Source organism: Eubalaena glacialis, chromosome 3 (genome assembly GCF_028564815.1).
Source record: "Eubalaena glacialis isolate mEubGla1 chromosome 3, mEubGla1.1.hap2.+ XY, whole genome shotgun sequence".
Classification (NCBI taxonomy): domain Eukaryota; kingdom Metazoa; phylum Chordata; class Mammalia; order Artiodactyla; family Balaenidae; genus Eubalaena; species Eubalaena glacialis.
The window spans coordinates 100,197,516-100,214,171 of record NC_083718.1 but is presented as its reverse complement, the minus strand read 5'-3'; the positions used below and the strand labels follow the sequence as shown (position 1 = coordinate 100,214,171).

At 35.5% G+C, this 16,656-nt stretch overlaps 1 protein-coding gene across 1 annotated transcript in view; it reads right to left on the bottom strand.

Moving 5' to 3' along the window:
• Positions 1-16,656, bottom strand: part of VAV3 (vav guanine nucleotide exchange factor 3) — a 422,617-nt gene that overhangs the window by 44,480 nt on the left and 361,481 nt on the right. The window contains exon 21 of the mRNA XM_061183772.1: positions 7,222-7,287. Coding sequence (XP_061039755.1) covers positions 7,222-7,287 — 66 coding nt within the window. The remainder of the gene's footprint in view (positions 1-7,221; positions 7,288-16,656) is intronic.

The window sequence follows — 16,656 nt, the reverse complement described above, 5'->3', positions numbered from 1 at the left end:
ATTTTCCTTTATTTATGTCCTTGAGCACAGTTACAATAGCTACTTTAAAAATCCTTTCTTGCAAATTCTATCATTTGGGAGATCTGAGGGTTGTTATCCTTTAATTGTCTTTTCTTTTGAGTGTGGTTCACGTTTTCCTGTTTCTTTGTATACTGAGTGATTTTAGATGGCCTCTTGGACGATTTGAATGATATGCTGTAGAGGCCCTGGATTCAGTTATGCTCCTACAAAGAGTGTGGTTTTTCTTAGAGCAGGCAGTTAACTTGTTTGAACCCCAACTGCAAACTCTGTCTTCCCCGTGGTAAGGGGTAACTGAATACTTCGTTAAGTTCTTTTAGCCTAAGCTGAGCTACTTGAAGTCTGCACCACTCAGAGACTGAGGCAATGTTTATACACAGAATTTGAGGTTCTCCCTCACTCTTCTTTCCTTTCTAAGATTTCTTATCTCCCTTTCCAGATTGTGTTTGCTTCAAACTCCATATTCTGCTCTTCAAGCCAGTAATACTGTGAGGTTTCTATCTGAATTTCAGCCACCCTGCATGGTACAGCCCAGGGTCTATCCTTAAGCTAGCCTTAAAGCCAGGAAACTCACCGAGTATCATCCTTCTTCTGAATGTCTAGTCCTCTCCTAGCCAGTATGTTCAGATAGTTGTTTTTGTAAAAAATATTTTGTCCAGAGTTTGTAGTTATTTTCTGTGGGAGGCTTGGTCCAATAGGAGCTACTTGACAATGACCAGAAGTGGAAACTCCTATTGTTTCCATTATTGCTGTTGTTAGCTATATGTCTAATCATCAGCCCTTTATAGGTAATCTGTATTTTCTCTCAGGTTGGTTTTAATATTTTCTCTTTGTCTTTGATGTTCTGCAGTTTCACTAAAATGTATCTAGGTATTGATTAAGCTTAATATACTCTTCTTGACTATTAAGATTAGTTTTATCATAAATTCTGGAAAATTCTCAGCCATCATTTGAACATTGCTTTCCCACAATTATCTATATTCTCTCTTTCAATAGATGTATTTGAACTTCATCATTCCATTCTCTATCTCTTAATCTTTCTGGACTATTCACTGAGAAATTTATTCAGATTTTTCTTCCAATTTTCTGCCCAACTGGGTCTCATACATCATGTAATGTTTCCATTAAGTTTCTCATTTCAATTACTATATCTGATTCTTTTTGAAATATGCCCAAACAAGAGTGACTTGTTTTCCTTTTAGACTTTTATTCCCCCTTTTATTTCTTCAACCATATTAAACATACAATTTTGAACTTAGTATCTGATAATTCCACTATCTGTTGTCTTTGTGGGTCTAATTCTGCATTTTATTGTCTCTGCTGACTTTTGCTTAAGGTGGGTTTGTTTCCTCATAAATATAATTATTCCAAATTGTGAATTTATAATTCCTGGGACTTTATCAGTAGAAATCCTTTGAGGTGCCAATCTAGAGAGAATCTGTACTTGCATTGGGAACACAATCAATGTGGAATCATTTTATACTATGTTTCTTTTTAAAAATTTTATTTTATATTGGAGTATTGCTGACTAACAATGTTGCATTAGTTTCAGGTATACAGCAGAGTGATTCAGTTATACATATACATATACAAGTTCTTTTCCCATTTAGGTTATTACAGAATGTTGAGCAGAGTTCCCTATGTTATACAGTAGGTCCATGTTGGTTTTCTGTTTTAAATATAGCAGTGTGTAAATGTCAATTCCAAACTCCCAATCTATGCCTCCCCCCCACCCCTCCCCCGGGTAACCATAAATTCATTCTCTACGTCTGTGAGACTGCTTCTGTTTTGTAAATAAGTTCATTTGTATCATTTTTTTAGATTCCACATATAAGCGATATCATATGATATTTGTCTTTCTCTGCCTTCACTTAGTGTGATAATCTCCAGGTCCATCCATGTTACTGCAAATGGCATTATTTCATTGTTTTTAATGGCTGAGTAATATTCCATTGTATATATATACCACACCTTCTTTATCCATTCATCTGTCAGTGGACATTTAGGTTGCCTCCATGTCTTGGCTTTTGTAAATATTGCTACCATGAATATTGGGGTGCATGTATCCTTTTGAACCATGGTTTTCTCTGGATATGTGCTCAGGAGTGGGATTGCTGGATCATATGGTAGCTCTATTTCTAGCTTTTTAAGGAACCTCCATACTGTTCTCCATAGTGGCTGTACCAATTTACATTCCCACCAAGAGTGTAGGAGGGTTCCCTTTTCTCCACACCCTTTCCAGCATTTATTGTTTGTAGACTTTTTGATGATGGCCATTCTGACTGGTGTGAGGTGATGTCTCATTGTAGTTTTGATTTGCATTTCTCTAATAATTAGTGATGTTGAGCATCTTTGGATGTACCTCTTGGCCATCTGTGTATCTTCTTTGGAGAAATGTCTATTTAGGTCTTCTGCCCATTTTTTGATTGGGTGATTTGGTTGTTTCTTTTTTTTATTGAGCTGCATAAAGTGTTTATTTTGGAGACTAATCCCTTATCGGTTGCATCATTTGCAAATATTTTCTCCCATTCTGTGGGTTGTCTTTTTGTTTTGCTTATGGTTTCCTTTGCTGTGCAGAAGATTTTGAGTTTAACTAGGTCACATTTGTTTATTTTTGGTTTTATTTCTATTACTCTAAGAGATGGATTGAAAAAGATATTGCTGCAATTTATGTCAAAGAGTGTTCTGCCTGAATTTTCCTCTAAGAGTTTTATACTATCCGGTATTACATTTAGGTCTTTGATCCATTTTGAGTTTATTTTTGTAAATGGTGTTAAAGAATATTCTAATTTCATTTTTTTACATGTAGCTTTCCAGTTATCCCAGCACTATTTATTGAAGAGACTGTCTTTTCTCCACTGTATGGCCTTACCTCCTTTGTCATAGACTAATTGACCATAGGAATGTGGGTTTACTTCTGGGCTTTCTATACTGTTCCACTGATCTATATTTCTGTTTTTGTGCTAGTACCATACTCTTTTGATGACTGTAGCTTTATAGTATAGTCTGAAGTTAGGGAGCCTGATTCCTCCAGCTCCGTTTTTCTTCTCAAGATTGCTTTGGCTATTTGGGGACTTTTGTATCTCCATACAAATTTAAAAGTTTTTGTTCTAGTTCTGTGAAAAATGCCATTGGTAATTTGATAGGGATTGCACTGAATCTGTAGATTGCCTTGGGTAGTATAGTCATTTTGACAACATTGATTCTTCCAATCCAAGAACATGGTATGTTTCTCCATCTGTTTGTGTCATCTTTGATTTTTTTCATCAGTGTCTTATAGTTTTCAGAGTACAGGTCTTTTGCCTCCTAGGTATTTTATTCTTTTTGATGTGATGGTAAATGGCATTGTTTCTTTAATTTCTCTTTCTGATATTTCATTGTTAGTGTATAGAAATGCAACAGATTTCTGTGTATTAATTTTGTATCCTGCAACTTTACCGAATTCATTGATGAGTTCTAGTAGTTCTCTGGTAGCATCTTTAGGATTTTCCATGTATAGTATGATGCCATCTGCAAACAGTGACAGTTTTACTTCTTCCTTTACAATCTGGATTCATTTTATTTTATTTTTTCCTCTCTCATTGCTGTGGCTAGGATTTCCAAAACTATGTTGAATAAAAGTGGCAAGAGTGGATATCCTTGTCTTGCTCCTTATCTTAGAGGGAATGCTTTCAGCTTTTCCTCATTGAGTAATGATGCTAGCTGTAGGTTTGTCATTTATGGCCTTTATTATGTAGAAGGCATCCACACTGGTCTTTTCATATTTTCTATTTCCTCGTGGTTCAGTCTTGGGAGATTGTAGCTTTCTAAGGATTTGTCCATTTCTTCTAGGTTATCCATTTTATTGGCATATAGTTGCTTATAGTAGTCTCTCATGATGCTTTGTATTTCTGTGGTGTCAGCTGTAACTTCTTTTTCATTTGTAATTTTATTGATCTGAGCCCCTTCCCTTTTTTTCTTGATGAGTCTTGCTAAAGGTTTATCTATTTTGTTTAACTTTTCACAGAATCAGCTTATAGCTTCATTGATCTTTACTACTGTTTTCTTCATCTCTATTGCATTTATTTCTGCTCTGATCTTTAGGATTTCTTTCCTTCTACGAACTTTGGGTTTTGTTTGTTCTTCTCTCTCTAGTTGCTTTAGGTGTAAGCTTAGGGTGTTTATTTGAGATTTTTCTTGTTTCCTGAGGTAAGACTGTATTGCTATAAACTTCCCTCTTAGAACTGCTTTTGCTGTGTCCCATAGGTTTTGGATCATCATGCTTTCATTTTCATCTGTCTCTTGGTATTTTTTGATTTCCTCTCTGATTTCTTCAGTGATCCATTGGTTGTTTAGTAGCATATTGCTTAGCTTCCACGTGTTTGTGTTTTTTTACAGTTTTTTTCCTTGTAGTTGATTTCTAATCTCATAGTGTTGTGGTTGGAAAAGATGCTTGATGTGATTTCAATTTTCTAAATTTACTGAGGCTCACTTTGTGGCCCAGCAGGTGATCAATCCTGGAGAATGTTCCATGTGCACTTGAGAAGAATGTGTATTCTGCTGCTTTTGGATGGAATGCTCTATAAATATCAATTAAGTCCATCTGATCTAATGTGTCATTTAAGACCTGTGTTTCCTTATTGATTTTCTGTCTGAATGATCTGTCCATTGATGAAAGTGGGGTGTTAAAGTCCTCCCCTATTATTGTGTTACTGTTGATTTCTCCTTTTATAGCTATTAATATTTGCCTCATATATTGGGTATATATATATTTATAATTGTTATATCTTCTTCTTGGACTGATCCTTGCTCATTATGTAGTGTTCCTTCTTTGTCTCTTGTAATAGTCTTTATTTTAAAGTCTATTTTGTCTTATATGAGTATTGCTACTCCAGCTTTCTTTTGATTTCCATTTTCGTGGAATACCTTTTTCAATCCCCTCACTTTCAGTCTGTATGTGTCCCCTAGATCTGAAGTGGTTCTGTTGTAGACAGCATATATATGGGTCTTGTTTCTGTATCCATTCAGCCAGTCTATGTCTTTTGTTTGCAACATTTAATTCATTTATGTTTAAGGTAATTATTGATATGTATGTTCTACTATGTTTCTAGCTTAGTATTATTTAGGTCACAAAGCTAGTATGAATTCCAGCCCCCCATGTGGGTGGTTTTTGGATCTAAAGTTAAGAATTCTTAGGGGAGAGAGACTTTTTTTTCTGTTCCCCACCAAGATCCAAGACAAAGATAGGCATATCTTCTCCTGTGGGATAGTTTTCTTCTTGTTCACCCACTGAGGGCTCTGCGATTCACAGAGAGACACCCAAGTTTGCACTGTGCTGTAGCTCTAGGCTTTCTCTCCAGTAACCATATTGCCAGAAATGAAATTGTCTCTTTTATGTTCCTCCTGTGTTTTTCCTCCTTCTACTTAGCTTCATTCACCTAACTTAACCTACAACCAACAAATGAATCTATAATTTCATTAAGTAAAGCAGTAAAATTTTAATAGCTATTTATTAACTTTAAGCTATAAAAACAATCATATTTAGTTGGTAGTCCTACCCATAATTATGTGTTCCTCTACAGCTCTTTATCAGCTAAAATTGTAAGCACATTTCTTTTTCTAGTAACTAACCAGATCACCAAATATCATTCAATATGATCCTATAAGCTGATTTAATTAATATCTGCCATTGTTAATTACCTACATTTAGTTAGGAACTTTTGTTTGCTTTTTCACTTCTTTGTTCATTCATACAACAAAAATTTATTAAATACCTACTATGTGCCAGACTATTCCTAAAATAAAACTTCAAATGCTCATTCTATGCTATATTCAAGGAGCTGTGAAAAGAAAACAGTACATGGTACATGAAATGCTTAATAGTTTCTTTTTATTGGAGTATAATTGCTTTACAGTGTTGTTAATTTCTGCTGTACAATGAAGTGAATCAGCTATATGTGTACATATATCCCCTCACTCTTGGGCCTCCCTCCCCCACCCCTCCATCCTACCCATCTAGGTCATCACAGAACACCAAGCTGAGCTCCCTGTGCTAGGTTCCCAAAATCTTAATGTTAATTTTCTGCTATGTGCCTACATATAAATCTCAGTTCTTCAAGCATAGGAAGCCTTAATCTTATTCATATAAATGACAGAAAACTAGCTAAAGAATCATTTTTGCTTATCTAATTAAATGAGAGTTGTATGAAATTTCAATGATTTTTTTTTCAAGATTACAACATAACCTGAATAATATGTGGCATTAGATCATAGAACCAACAGAAATAGCAAGAGCTTTTTTTTTTTTTTTTGATTCCCTTTTGCTTTTGAAATTAATTAAGCTTGAATGAGTGGAGTAAATTATTCTTCAGACTACATCTGAGGTTAAGGATGGCAGACATTCCCATTTATAATATTAAAAAGAATGTTCAGTTTAGAAAACTGGGAAGGACTGAAATAAGGCAAGCAAGATAGTTCAAGAAGGCTTTTTTTCCCCCAAACCAATAACTCCATTGTATTAGTAAAATAATTTCATTTAATTAGAGTTAAGAACTTGAAAAGTGTCATAGAAAAATCTACCCCAAACACCAAATTACGATGATAAAATAACATCACCCTAAACAGAAATTTATAAATTTCATAAAGCACCAGAGAGTACATTTTATGTTATATTCATCCATAATAATATTTGGGTAAATATTCATTCTTCTTGTATCTGCCTAATGTATTTGATGTTTTCAGAAAATGTCATTACGACACTAAATAAACTTATGACAAAGTAAAGCACAGAAAAATATATTAAGAGATTTGACTGAAGAATCTGCAGACGTTCATGCTTTCTAGCAGGCTTTCACACACACTAGTTGAAGTGCAATCTCTCTGTAACCCAAAGTGACTGGAAATATATTAGACCATACCATTCTTACCTCAGAGGGAAAAGGGAAGTTTGTACAATACATCTGATCAGTAGCTTTAGTTTATTCCTTCTAAAACCTTATAAAAATGTTAATTTTGTAAATTCTACTAAGTAAAATTTTCCTGTTGCATGTATTCCCTTAACATTTAAAAATATTTTCTGACAATGGAATCACCATAATTTTGGAATATGTTATTAATAAGAAAATATTAATAGAATTAATGAGGTGCCAGACCAGTATCCTTTGTACTTTCTTGACAATTCATTACAGCATCAAAAAACAAAGTAGAAAGAAATAAAATACTCACACATGGGCAAGGCTTGACAGCATCACTCGGAAAAAATCCAACCTCTCCAGATGTTAAATTTCTACCCTAAATTAGAAAAAAAGATGCCAGTGTTGAGAACAAATTTACTATAATGATGATCCCATAGCAGTAGATGCATAATGTTGTCGGTTGGGATCCTCAAAATTACTTCCACATTGTATCCAGTCCTAAGCATTAACTGACTATGGCTCAGGAAGGGAAGCATAAGCAGAAAGGTTTTAAAATTGTTAAACTTTACATATGGCTTCAGATCACGATTATAAAGTAAGAATTCAAGTTTGACTTTCCAATCTACCATTCAATTTTGTTAACTTCACACCCCTCAATCCTATAATAGAGATAATAGCATACTATATCTTTCAAATTTATATTCATAAATACAAGTAGATCACATTGGTTTTGTGTAAGCTCATAATTAATTAGGATATTGGTATCCCTAACAGAACTCATGAGAATGTTCCTCCAACAGGATGAGACATTTCAAGACATGTGGAAATGGAAAACAGAGCATAATATGACATTTTAGATGATTTTCAAATTTAGGAGAAAGAAACAGGATATTGATTAAGGGAAGGGGACAGTTAAGATGTTGGAGGAAAGGATTAGGACTCAAAACGCCATTGTAAATGAGAAAAGAGGGAAGAAATTAACAGTAAGAAAAGAATTTATTCTTGGAGACCTTTAGTCAAATTCCTCTTTAAAACAATCTCATGACACAATTGTTTCCCTTTTTCTATAAAGACAAACTGTACTCAAAACATACTGCAACAATAAGAACATGTAATTAAAAAGTTCTTGTGAGATTATTTCTCCTTGTCCAGATATTGGGCTTGTTTTTATTTGCTATTTAACCATTGCTTGCTTCTCAGTAGCTCAGATGAATAAGTTGCATTATAATTGGATGCTACATGCTCCATTATTTCTGACAAAGAGAGTAACAAAAAACGATCAGAAAACATCTCCCTCTTGAAGTAGTATTGCTTTGTTCCCACAGATCTTGGCTATGAGTTTGTGGAGGAAATTTTAAGAAGTGGGAATCTAGAATTCAAGACAAGGATGAGGAGGAAGACGAGAAGAAAAGGGAAGACGGGGGAGGGGAGAGTGGGAGAGAGAGAAGGTAAGTGGAGCAGAAAAGGGGGAAGAGTCAGAGGTATGGGGAAAAGGGGGGAAAAAAGAGAAGAGGAAAGGGTGGGGTTAGGATAGAGGGAGATCAATTACATAACCAAGCAAGGAGAAGATAATAATTTTGGCCAGTTTCTCAAACCACATTGCACTTGCATATTAGGGAAAAGGTAAGTGAACAAGTGGGGTATTCATTCATTTAGTCAACAAATACAGTATCTCATGTTTGGTTAGATACTGAGAAAAATGCAAAAATTTATAAAACAGTTCTTGTTTTCCCCTATATTTTCAGAAGATATGTATACACCTAATTATAATACAAAGTAGAAAGAGGTACAGGAGATGCTATGGAAATTCAAAAGCTAAACTGAGTATTGGGGGTTTGCCTGAAAGCTACATGGAAGAGGGGGCACATGAATGTAAAATGTGCAGGGTTTAAACAAATAGAGATGGAAATGGAGAACATTCTGAAAACAAAATACATCATGAGAAAGGCATGGGGCTAGGAAATTACAGGTTGTGCATGGGAAATGCAAATCGTTCCCTTTAAGTGGAGTCTAATAATGAATAACACTTATTGTACCCCTAACTGTACGCTAGACACTGCCCTGAGTGTTTCATTTAGTCCTTACAATAATCCTTTGTGGTAGGTCCAACTACTATCCCTATTTTAAAGGTGAGAAAAATGAAACATAGAGGAGTTAAATGATTTGCCCATGATCACAGAGCCAGTAAGTGACAGAACCAGAATTCAAATTCAAATGTTCTAACTTCAGAGCTTTGCACTGCTTCTCGCTACACCATAAGACTCATAAAGGGGGACAGTAGAAAGAAAGCTAAAAGGTACTAAGGAACCAGTTTGACAGTGATATCTGAATTTATCACTGGCCATGGGGTTTCAATAAAGGGGTTATATTATATTTTAGAAGAACTAACCTGGCATCAGTATGCAAGCTGGCTTATAGATGGGCATGAATTTGTAGGTGAGAATAACATTAAAGAAATGGTGTCATAGAAAGGGAAGGAGGCCTGGAGGAGGGGAAACAGGTGCTAAGGACATCATTTAACTACAGTGTTTGGGACCTGCCTATGGATTAGATACGGGAAGAGAAGACTATGGGAGTTAAAGATTGGGGGAAAAGTCAAGGATGGAGGTGATATGTAATCCATCCAGATAACACAGATTTAGATGGCAGTCATATAGAGGGGAAACTTGAAATCATAGGAGCAAGAACGTTGTGGAAGGAAATGTAGACAGAAGAAAACAGCACTTAGAGAAATTAGTCTAATTAGAAGGCAGGAAGGAACCACCAGCAGGGAGGAGAATCAGACACTAGAATGTGATGGCAGCACAGTAACTATAAGGTTTGAATGAAATGTTCCTTTCATTCAACTGTATTTACTGAGTGCTTTTTGGTGCTTTATTTTAAGCATGACACTGAGATACAAGTAAGTAAGTATAATATTTGGGGACTATATGACTAGCTAGACCCTTATATAAATATAAATGCACCGTGATGCTACCTGAGGAGAAAATATGAGGGTGTGCAGGTGGGAACCATGTACTGACCGAGGCTCATAAGTAAAAAGGATAAGGGTGATTGTTTTAAAGTAAAATAAGACCTCTGAGAGTACACCAAAGGAGGTAAGTCTGTTTTTCAGGGGAAAGGCCTAAGCAAGAGCTTTATAATGGTTTTTTAAAACCTACATTTGAAGATGTATCAACAAATTGGAAAACTTTGGCAATTATAAGAACGGTGAACTGTCAATTCCTATTCTTCATCAGAAAAAGAACAAAAGGTCTTACTCTATTGAATGAAGAGTTCGGGAAAAGCAGTGATATTCTGTGACAGTGCATTTAACACTATTGGAGAACTCCCAGGAGAGGAATTTTTCTCACTAAGCAGACTACTAACGTCATTCTGAATTTTTTCCTTAATGAAATGCCCTAGCAGTGCAGGCTACATTTCCTTAATGGTCACAGGCATCCCTTAGATGACAAAGAGGTGAGAGAGAATTTAACATATCTTAACAGATAGACAGATGAATAAAGTTACATTTCCTCACTAATTTCTATGAGATGTCAGTTTCAGCTATGGGAGATAATATGCGCTGTACTTAATGATTTTCCACTGATAAGGCAGTAGCCATCCTACAACATTTGGAAGATTAAAAAACAAAGTAGTGTGTAGGTGGGGTGTCTTTGGTTCCCTGGTGGTTGTGTGTGTGCTGTGCATTGATCATTCATTAATACTAATGGGCGGAGCAGCTATCAATCCCCTAAGCATGGATGGGACTGCAGACTGTAGCTATGAAGTCAACCATTTTCAAAGGCAATGATTTTGTGCACTTTATGTGATGATCTATTTATGAAATTTTTACTAATCTTGATAAGAGACATGTAGCTGAATTTCCTTTTTCTTTACTTTTCCTGTGTGGGCATTTTATTCCGGGTCAGATAATCAACTTGTCATTCCTTTTATGCCTATTACAAATGCCAGAGATAGGGAGTCTTCTTTTCGTTATCCTCCTGTCTGATGTTTGTTTTTGTGAGTCCCTTAACATCTTCAAGGTCAACTTGAAAACATTTACAGTTATGTGTCATCTGACGTACTATACAGTGCTATCTTTATATGCATTTAGTCTACAGGGCATTCTCTACATTATGTGATGGGACTTTTGTAAATCTAACAGTACAGTTTGGGTCATTCTTATGAAAATATTCTCTTTGGAAAGTACCTGAGAGAATAGGTTATGGGCTGTATATGGTAAGAAAAGATGCACCTTTATAGCTTTCATTAAATAAATTGGTGCAGACATAAAACAATATTAAATTATAATTCATAAAATAATCCCTTTTTTCCTGAAAAGCAAATTGCTTCCTGTATAAAAATGGATCAAACTGAAAATTGACAACTATCTCTGAAATTCCTGAATGTCACAAATATAAATGCATATTCAGACATTTATTCCTAACTGACCTTTGGTTATAACGATTTTTCATTTTTCTTCAATAGGAAACTACAGGGAATCATAATGAATTAAAACTACTTAGAAATGCTGGTAGAAATGATATTTACAATCTACCTATATGGAGAAAAGCATTAATGTATGCTAGAATGGCAGAGCTAAAACTGCATTTTTAAACTCATAAACAAGGATGGCTAAAAATGATAGAAAATATCCTCCAAAAATCTTAATCGTAAATTGCTTGGCTCCTAACTTTGTACAAAGGAGAAAAAATTGCTTTAAGAAAAATACAGAGTGTCTTTTCCCTGTGGCTCATTTATCCCCTTAATACCACCTGGATTGGAGCTTTAATGCACTCCTGGAATAGCACTGAACAATTTGAAACAGATGTGGAAAGCTGAATGTGAAAGGGACAGATTAATGGTTATTTATGAAAGATTGGAAGTTCTCCCAAGTTACAATGCCCTAAACACTTTCAATGTATGCATGATGGTGCTGTGGAGATTACTAAGCGATTTATCACACATGGGTAAGGGTCAGAGCAACTGTCCCCCTGGCCAGTCACTCTCTCACTGTCAGAAATACACAGTCTGCCATGGAGGGCGGGGGGGGGGGGCGGTGAGATGTGTACAGGGTGGCCATGAATTATGGGAATACAGGTGAATATACAAATTAATTTACTGACTGGATGGATAGCTTTTAGCAAGCACGACTTTGGGAATTATTCTGACCGGCTTCTTTTTTTTTTTTATTCTTCACTTTTTGTGAGTACGTGAAATGGAACCAAAGGACCAGAAAAGGAGAGAAGACCACGACAAAGAACCTGTCTGAAATTGGCCTTTGGTAAGGAATTGATCTCTGATTATAGCTGCAGCCACACTGTAACCAGTGTCATCAGTTAGATATACATCAGTGTTAGTTGCTGGAAAACAGAAAAAGGCAGTATCAGACAGCAGGGATGTGGCATCAGAAGAGCTCATTCTCTTCCCAGCTCTGCTATAAAAATCTGTGCAACTGCAGGCAAGGCTCAATGATAAGGATGAGGACAAGATCTGCCACACAGGCCTCACCAGGGTGTTACAAGGATCAAAGAATTAACGTATGTGAAAGCACTTGGTAAATGCCAAAAAATCCCTATTTTTTGTTTTTTCTACAGTATTGCTTTTTGATTTATCTCAGTTTCTTTACTCCTAAATTTTCATTTTTTTGGTTGGCCTATTCACGTCATTAAAATAGAAATACCTGGTTCTGCGTATAATCCCACCATCTTCCTTATTTATATTTATGCAAGTTTGCTAAGCCACGAGTAACAGACTCTCATATGTTTCACCTGAATAGGAATTAATTGCATTGCAGACAGTCCATTTCTTTATCTCAATGCTTTCTTGCTAGTACACACATTTTTTTCATTGTTAATTGCTTGTTATATGTTGAGTAAGGTAAGAAACACATTTTTCTACCGGTGAACACCTTGAAAATTTGCCAAACATAATTGCATTTGGTTATACTGAATGGTCATGACAGTGAATTCCAAAATATTCAGGCACACACACAGAGGAACAAAACCATAAACCATGTGCTCTTACCATTTCTCAGTCAAAAGAGAACAGGGTCTTTGACTTTTGTCCAATGTATAAACAGTAAACACGAGGTTTTTCAGAAGGCTGTATGAAACTCACATTCCTGGTACAGTTCATCTGTAGGTAAGTGGCTGTCATAAGCTTAGAATTCTGAATAACTCTAAAAAAACTTGCATCTTGATCTAGGATCTTTGAAATTAAATTTATCTTCACTTTGTAAAGGTTTATAATTGCATCGAGTCATCAAAATATATGACAAAGGCCTCTTTTATATTTGATGGTTTTTCCAATGCACACAAAATTGTTTATATTTACTATATCTCTGAAATTTTGGCAGACAAAATTGTCAAAAACTAAAAAAGAAAACAATTGTGAAATGTACCCTAAGAAAAAACCCACTAAAGAGCCATAAGCTGTATTTCTACACTTATTAGATGTGAGATGAATATAACAGCAGAATGAGACTTGAGACTGCAGAATATTTTTCTTGCTATCCAAAAAATATATTCTGTGAGTTTCCTGGATTTCTCCAGCAGGGAAGGGAACTCTCTAGTTATGGGTGTCTTGAGGCTTTTTCTCCAGATTCTCACTGGCTAAGACACTATACACAGTGCAATCTTGAATCAAAATCTTATAACTGATGAAAGAAAAATCAGCAAGCAAAAACCAATCTGCATGTAGGTAAGCCAAATCCTAAGTGGTTACTCAATACAAAATCTGGAAAGAAAAACACAGTTCTACCACATCTTGGAAGAAATCCTATTTGGGGAGAGGCCACGTAGCCCCCAAAATAAATCAGGATTACCAAAGGTCCAAAGTATAGATATTTGTTTTTCTACTCCTAACAGACAATTGATGAATGTTTTCCTATCCTTGGTGATTTTAATTTTAAGTAATCACAAAGGAAGTATTCTGAGTAATAGCACCTTACAGATTATATGCTCATGGCAGCATCAGGCATTTTTAAAGAAATTACTATTCTACTAAGAACAGAATTAGTATTTTAATGAAAAGTGTATTGGCTTCTTAATATGTATTTCTTAATATTTACACTATGCTAGGTACCAGGAGATTAAAAATGAATAACATGGCTACTATCTTCAAGGATCCCATTCAGATCATGTCTTAACTAGCTTTTGATTTGGTTATTTCCATAGAGTTTTATAGAATTTTGGATCAGAAATAAAACTTTTGTGGTAATACTGATAATTTGATAGGTATAGAGAATCAGGAGCCCAGTTTTCTCTTCCTGGCTTTCAGATCTTCAGTAAGTCATTTAATCATTCTTGGCTTCAATATTCTCACCTGTAAAATGACAGACTTTGACCCATGAATTTCTGAGGTCTCTTTTACTACTAAAGTTCTTTGTTTATATGATCACATTTCCCAAGTCCCTACAGTTCTCTGGTCAGTTACTCTTACTAAGAAATATCTGATCTACAAATTCTTAATTAGGGATACTATGTGTCAGTAATTTAATCTGGTTGTACTTACTTATAGAAGAGAAGAACATTTCAGGTCCTTAATGACTTTCATTCTAACTCAGTGTGAAGTCTTCCGTTTTCCAGGGTACACAGGATTGACTTGTTAGGAATGACATTCCTTCATTCATTCTTTAGGAATTCAGATTACCATGAATAATTAAAATTCAATATGTTATAATTTGATAAATTATTTGGCCCAAAGCCTTAAGGGTATGCACACGTGCACACTGTATTGAAACCCTTCACAGTATCAGATCAATTGCAGATTGATGGCCCATGGAAGGTATTCTGTGCTTGACACAAACTTGTAGTAATTATGACAGAACATAGCTTATATGGTGGTAAAATAATGGAAGAAAAAGGACCAGAACAGATTTCCTCAGAACTTTTTCCTTAATAATGTTACTCTCTATTTGGAAAAGAAGAGGGTAATACTTTACTGTTGGAACTTCTACTTAGACAGCAGAGACTTCATCTAGTTATAACCTACATTTTGCCCTGTCCGAAATGTAGGTTATACTGGGAAACACGGGAAAAGTACCAGTAAGAACTGTTAATCAAAAATGCCTGTCTTGAGAGTTAACAATTAGGACCTCACCCACTTTGTCAGGAGGTTTGCCAATTCCCACAATACAGTCTGTACACTTGGAAACATTCCTGCAAACTCAGTTTATGATCTATTCAATCAAAGCCAGTTGGCAGTCACCCAGGGAAAATGATTCTTATAGGCCTTTACTAATGTCTATTATCTTCCATAATCATCTCTCCCGGGCCTCCCTTGTTCTATTACAGCCACATTCTGCCTTTATCTACTTTCCTGTAATTAGGGACCATGATTTAGCTCAATATTTTGAGGTAAACACCTGTCAAAATAAAGATCTCATAATTACAGGACATACTTATACCAAATCAGCCTCTACTCTTTTCACACAGCTTCTAATCTTCTAATCCACAATTTCAATTCTGCCTTGGTTTCTCCTAATTTTACACAAGGGATGAGCAAGTGGTGAGAGGCAATGTAGAAGCCAAGCCAAGATCACCTGAGGAACACCTTGAAACTGCTCCAGTACTGCCTAAAAAGGTATCGCTGCCATGATAAAAACCAAGTTTCAGATTTCACAAAGAAATGCCCTGGAGTAGGAATCTGACCTAGGAAAAACAGTTCCCAGAGATGTTTACTCTCTGGTTTATAACGCCAAAGCAGTGAGTCTTTTGGTATCAGGAATCAAGTTTTCTTAACAAAGGAGATATGATTCTTTCAGAAATATTTCTTTTGTGTTCTGTTTGCCTCTGACGATGATGCAGTCCGACACTCGAATTTTAGATCAGGAGAAAAAATGCATAGTTTTAGAAAATTCTATTGTAGCTAATATTCTTGTGTGGTCTAGAAGGAATCAGAAAAGTCTCCTTATTTAGGGCAAAGGAAAAGAATGCTTTGAAGTGATTTGACAACTAAAGTTGCAGGCAGAGATGTTGGGAAGAAAGATCCACTAATTCCCCTCCACTTTCCTCCCTTCTTTGGACCTCAGAGGGTGTCTGGGTCAGGTCCTGTGTTATAGGACAGATGGCTTAAGCAGAAAAGGGCAACAGTTCTCACAAGTAAGCACACCATTCCCTAGGCAAAGTTTCTTTTCTGTAAACCCCTGTCCCTCTGTTTCCTTCCCATTCTCCTTGAGGTATCTAAGGCCTTCCTGGTCCAAACCTGCTGTGAAGAAAGGGCTCATGATTTTATCCTGTTTATATCAACTGTGTCCTTCAGAATTTATCATTTGTGATTTTATGTCTAATCATGAAGTAAAAAGTTTAATATCTAACTAACTAAAGAAGTTTCAAGAATTGGGTATCAGAATTGGGTGAGCAGAGTGGTCTTCTATGAGCCTGTGTATATTAGCAGGACTCTTCATATTAAATGTGGGGAAGATGAAATTTTAAGTTTTTTAAAAACCAAACTGATACTCATTTTCCCACTTCTGAAAAATGAAGCTCTTTCAAAATCATTAACAATGATCTTTCAAATCAAAATCTTTCAAAATCATTAACAATTACACCGAAATATACTTTCTCCTTTTCAATTTTCTTTCAAGTTTACTTCCTATTTCCTATGATTTTTACAATACCAACATGCTTGTGAGTCATTTAAATATTAAAATCCCCATTTTATTGATAAAGAACTTGAGGACACAAGGTTAAATAGCTTTAAGACTATTCTGAGAGAACAAAGATAAATTTAAATCTGACAAGATGAATGAATACTTTCA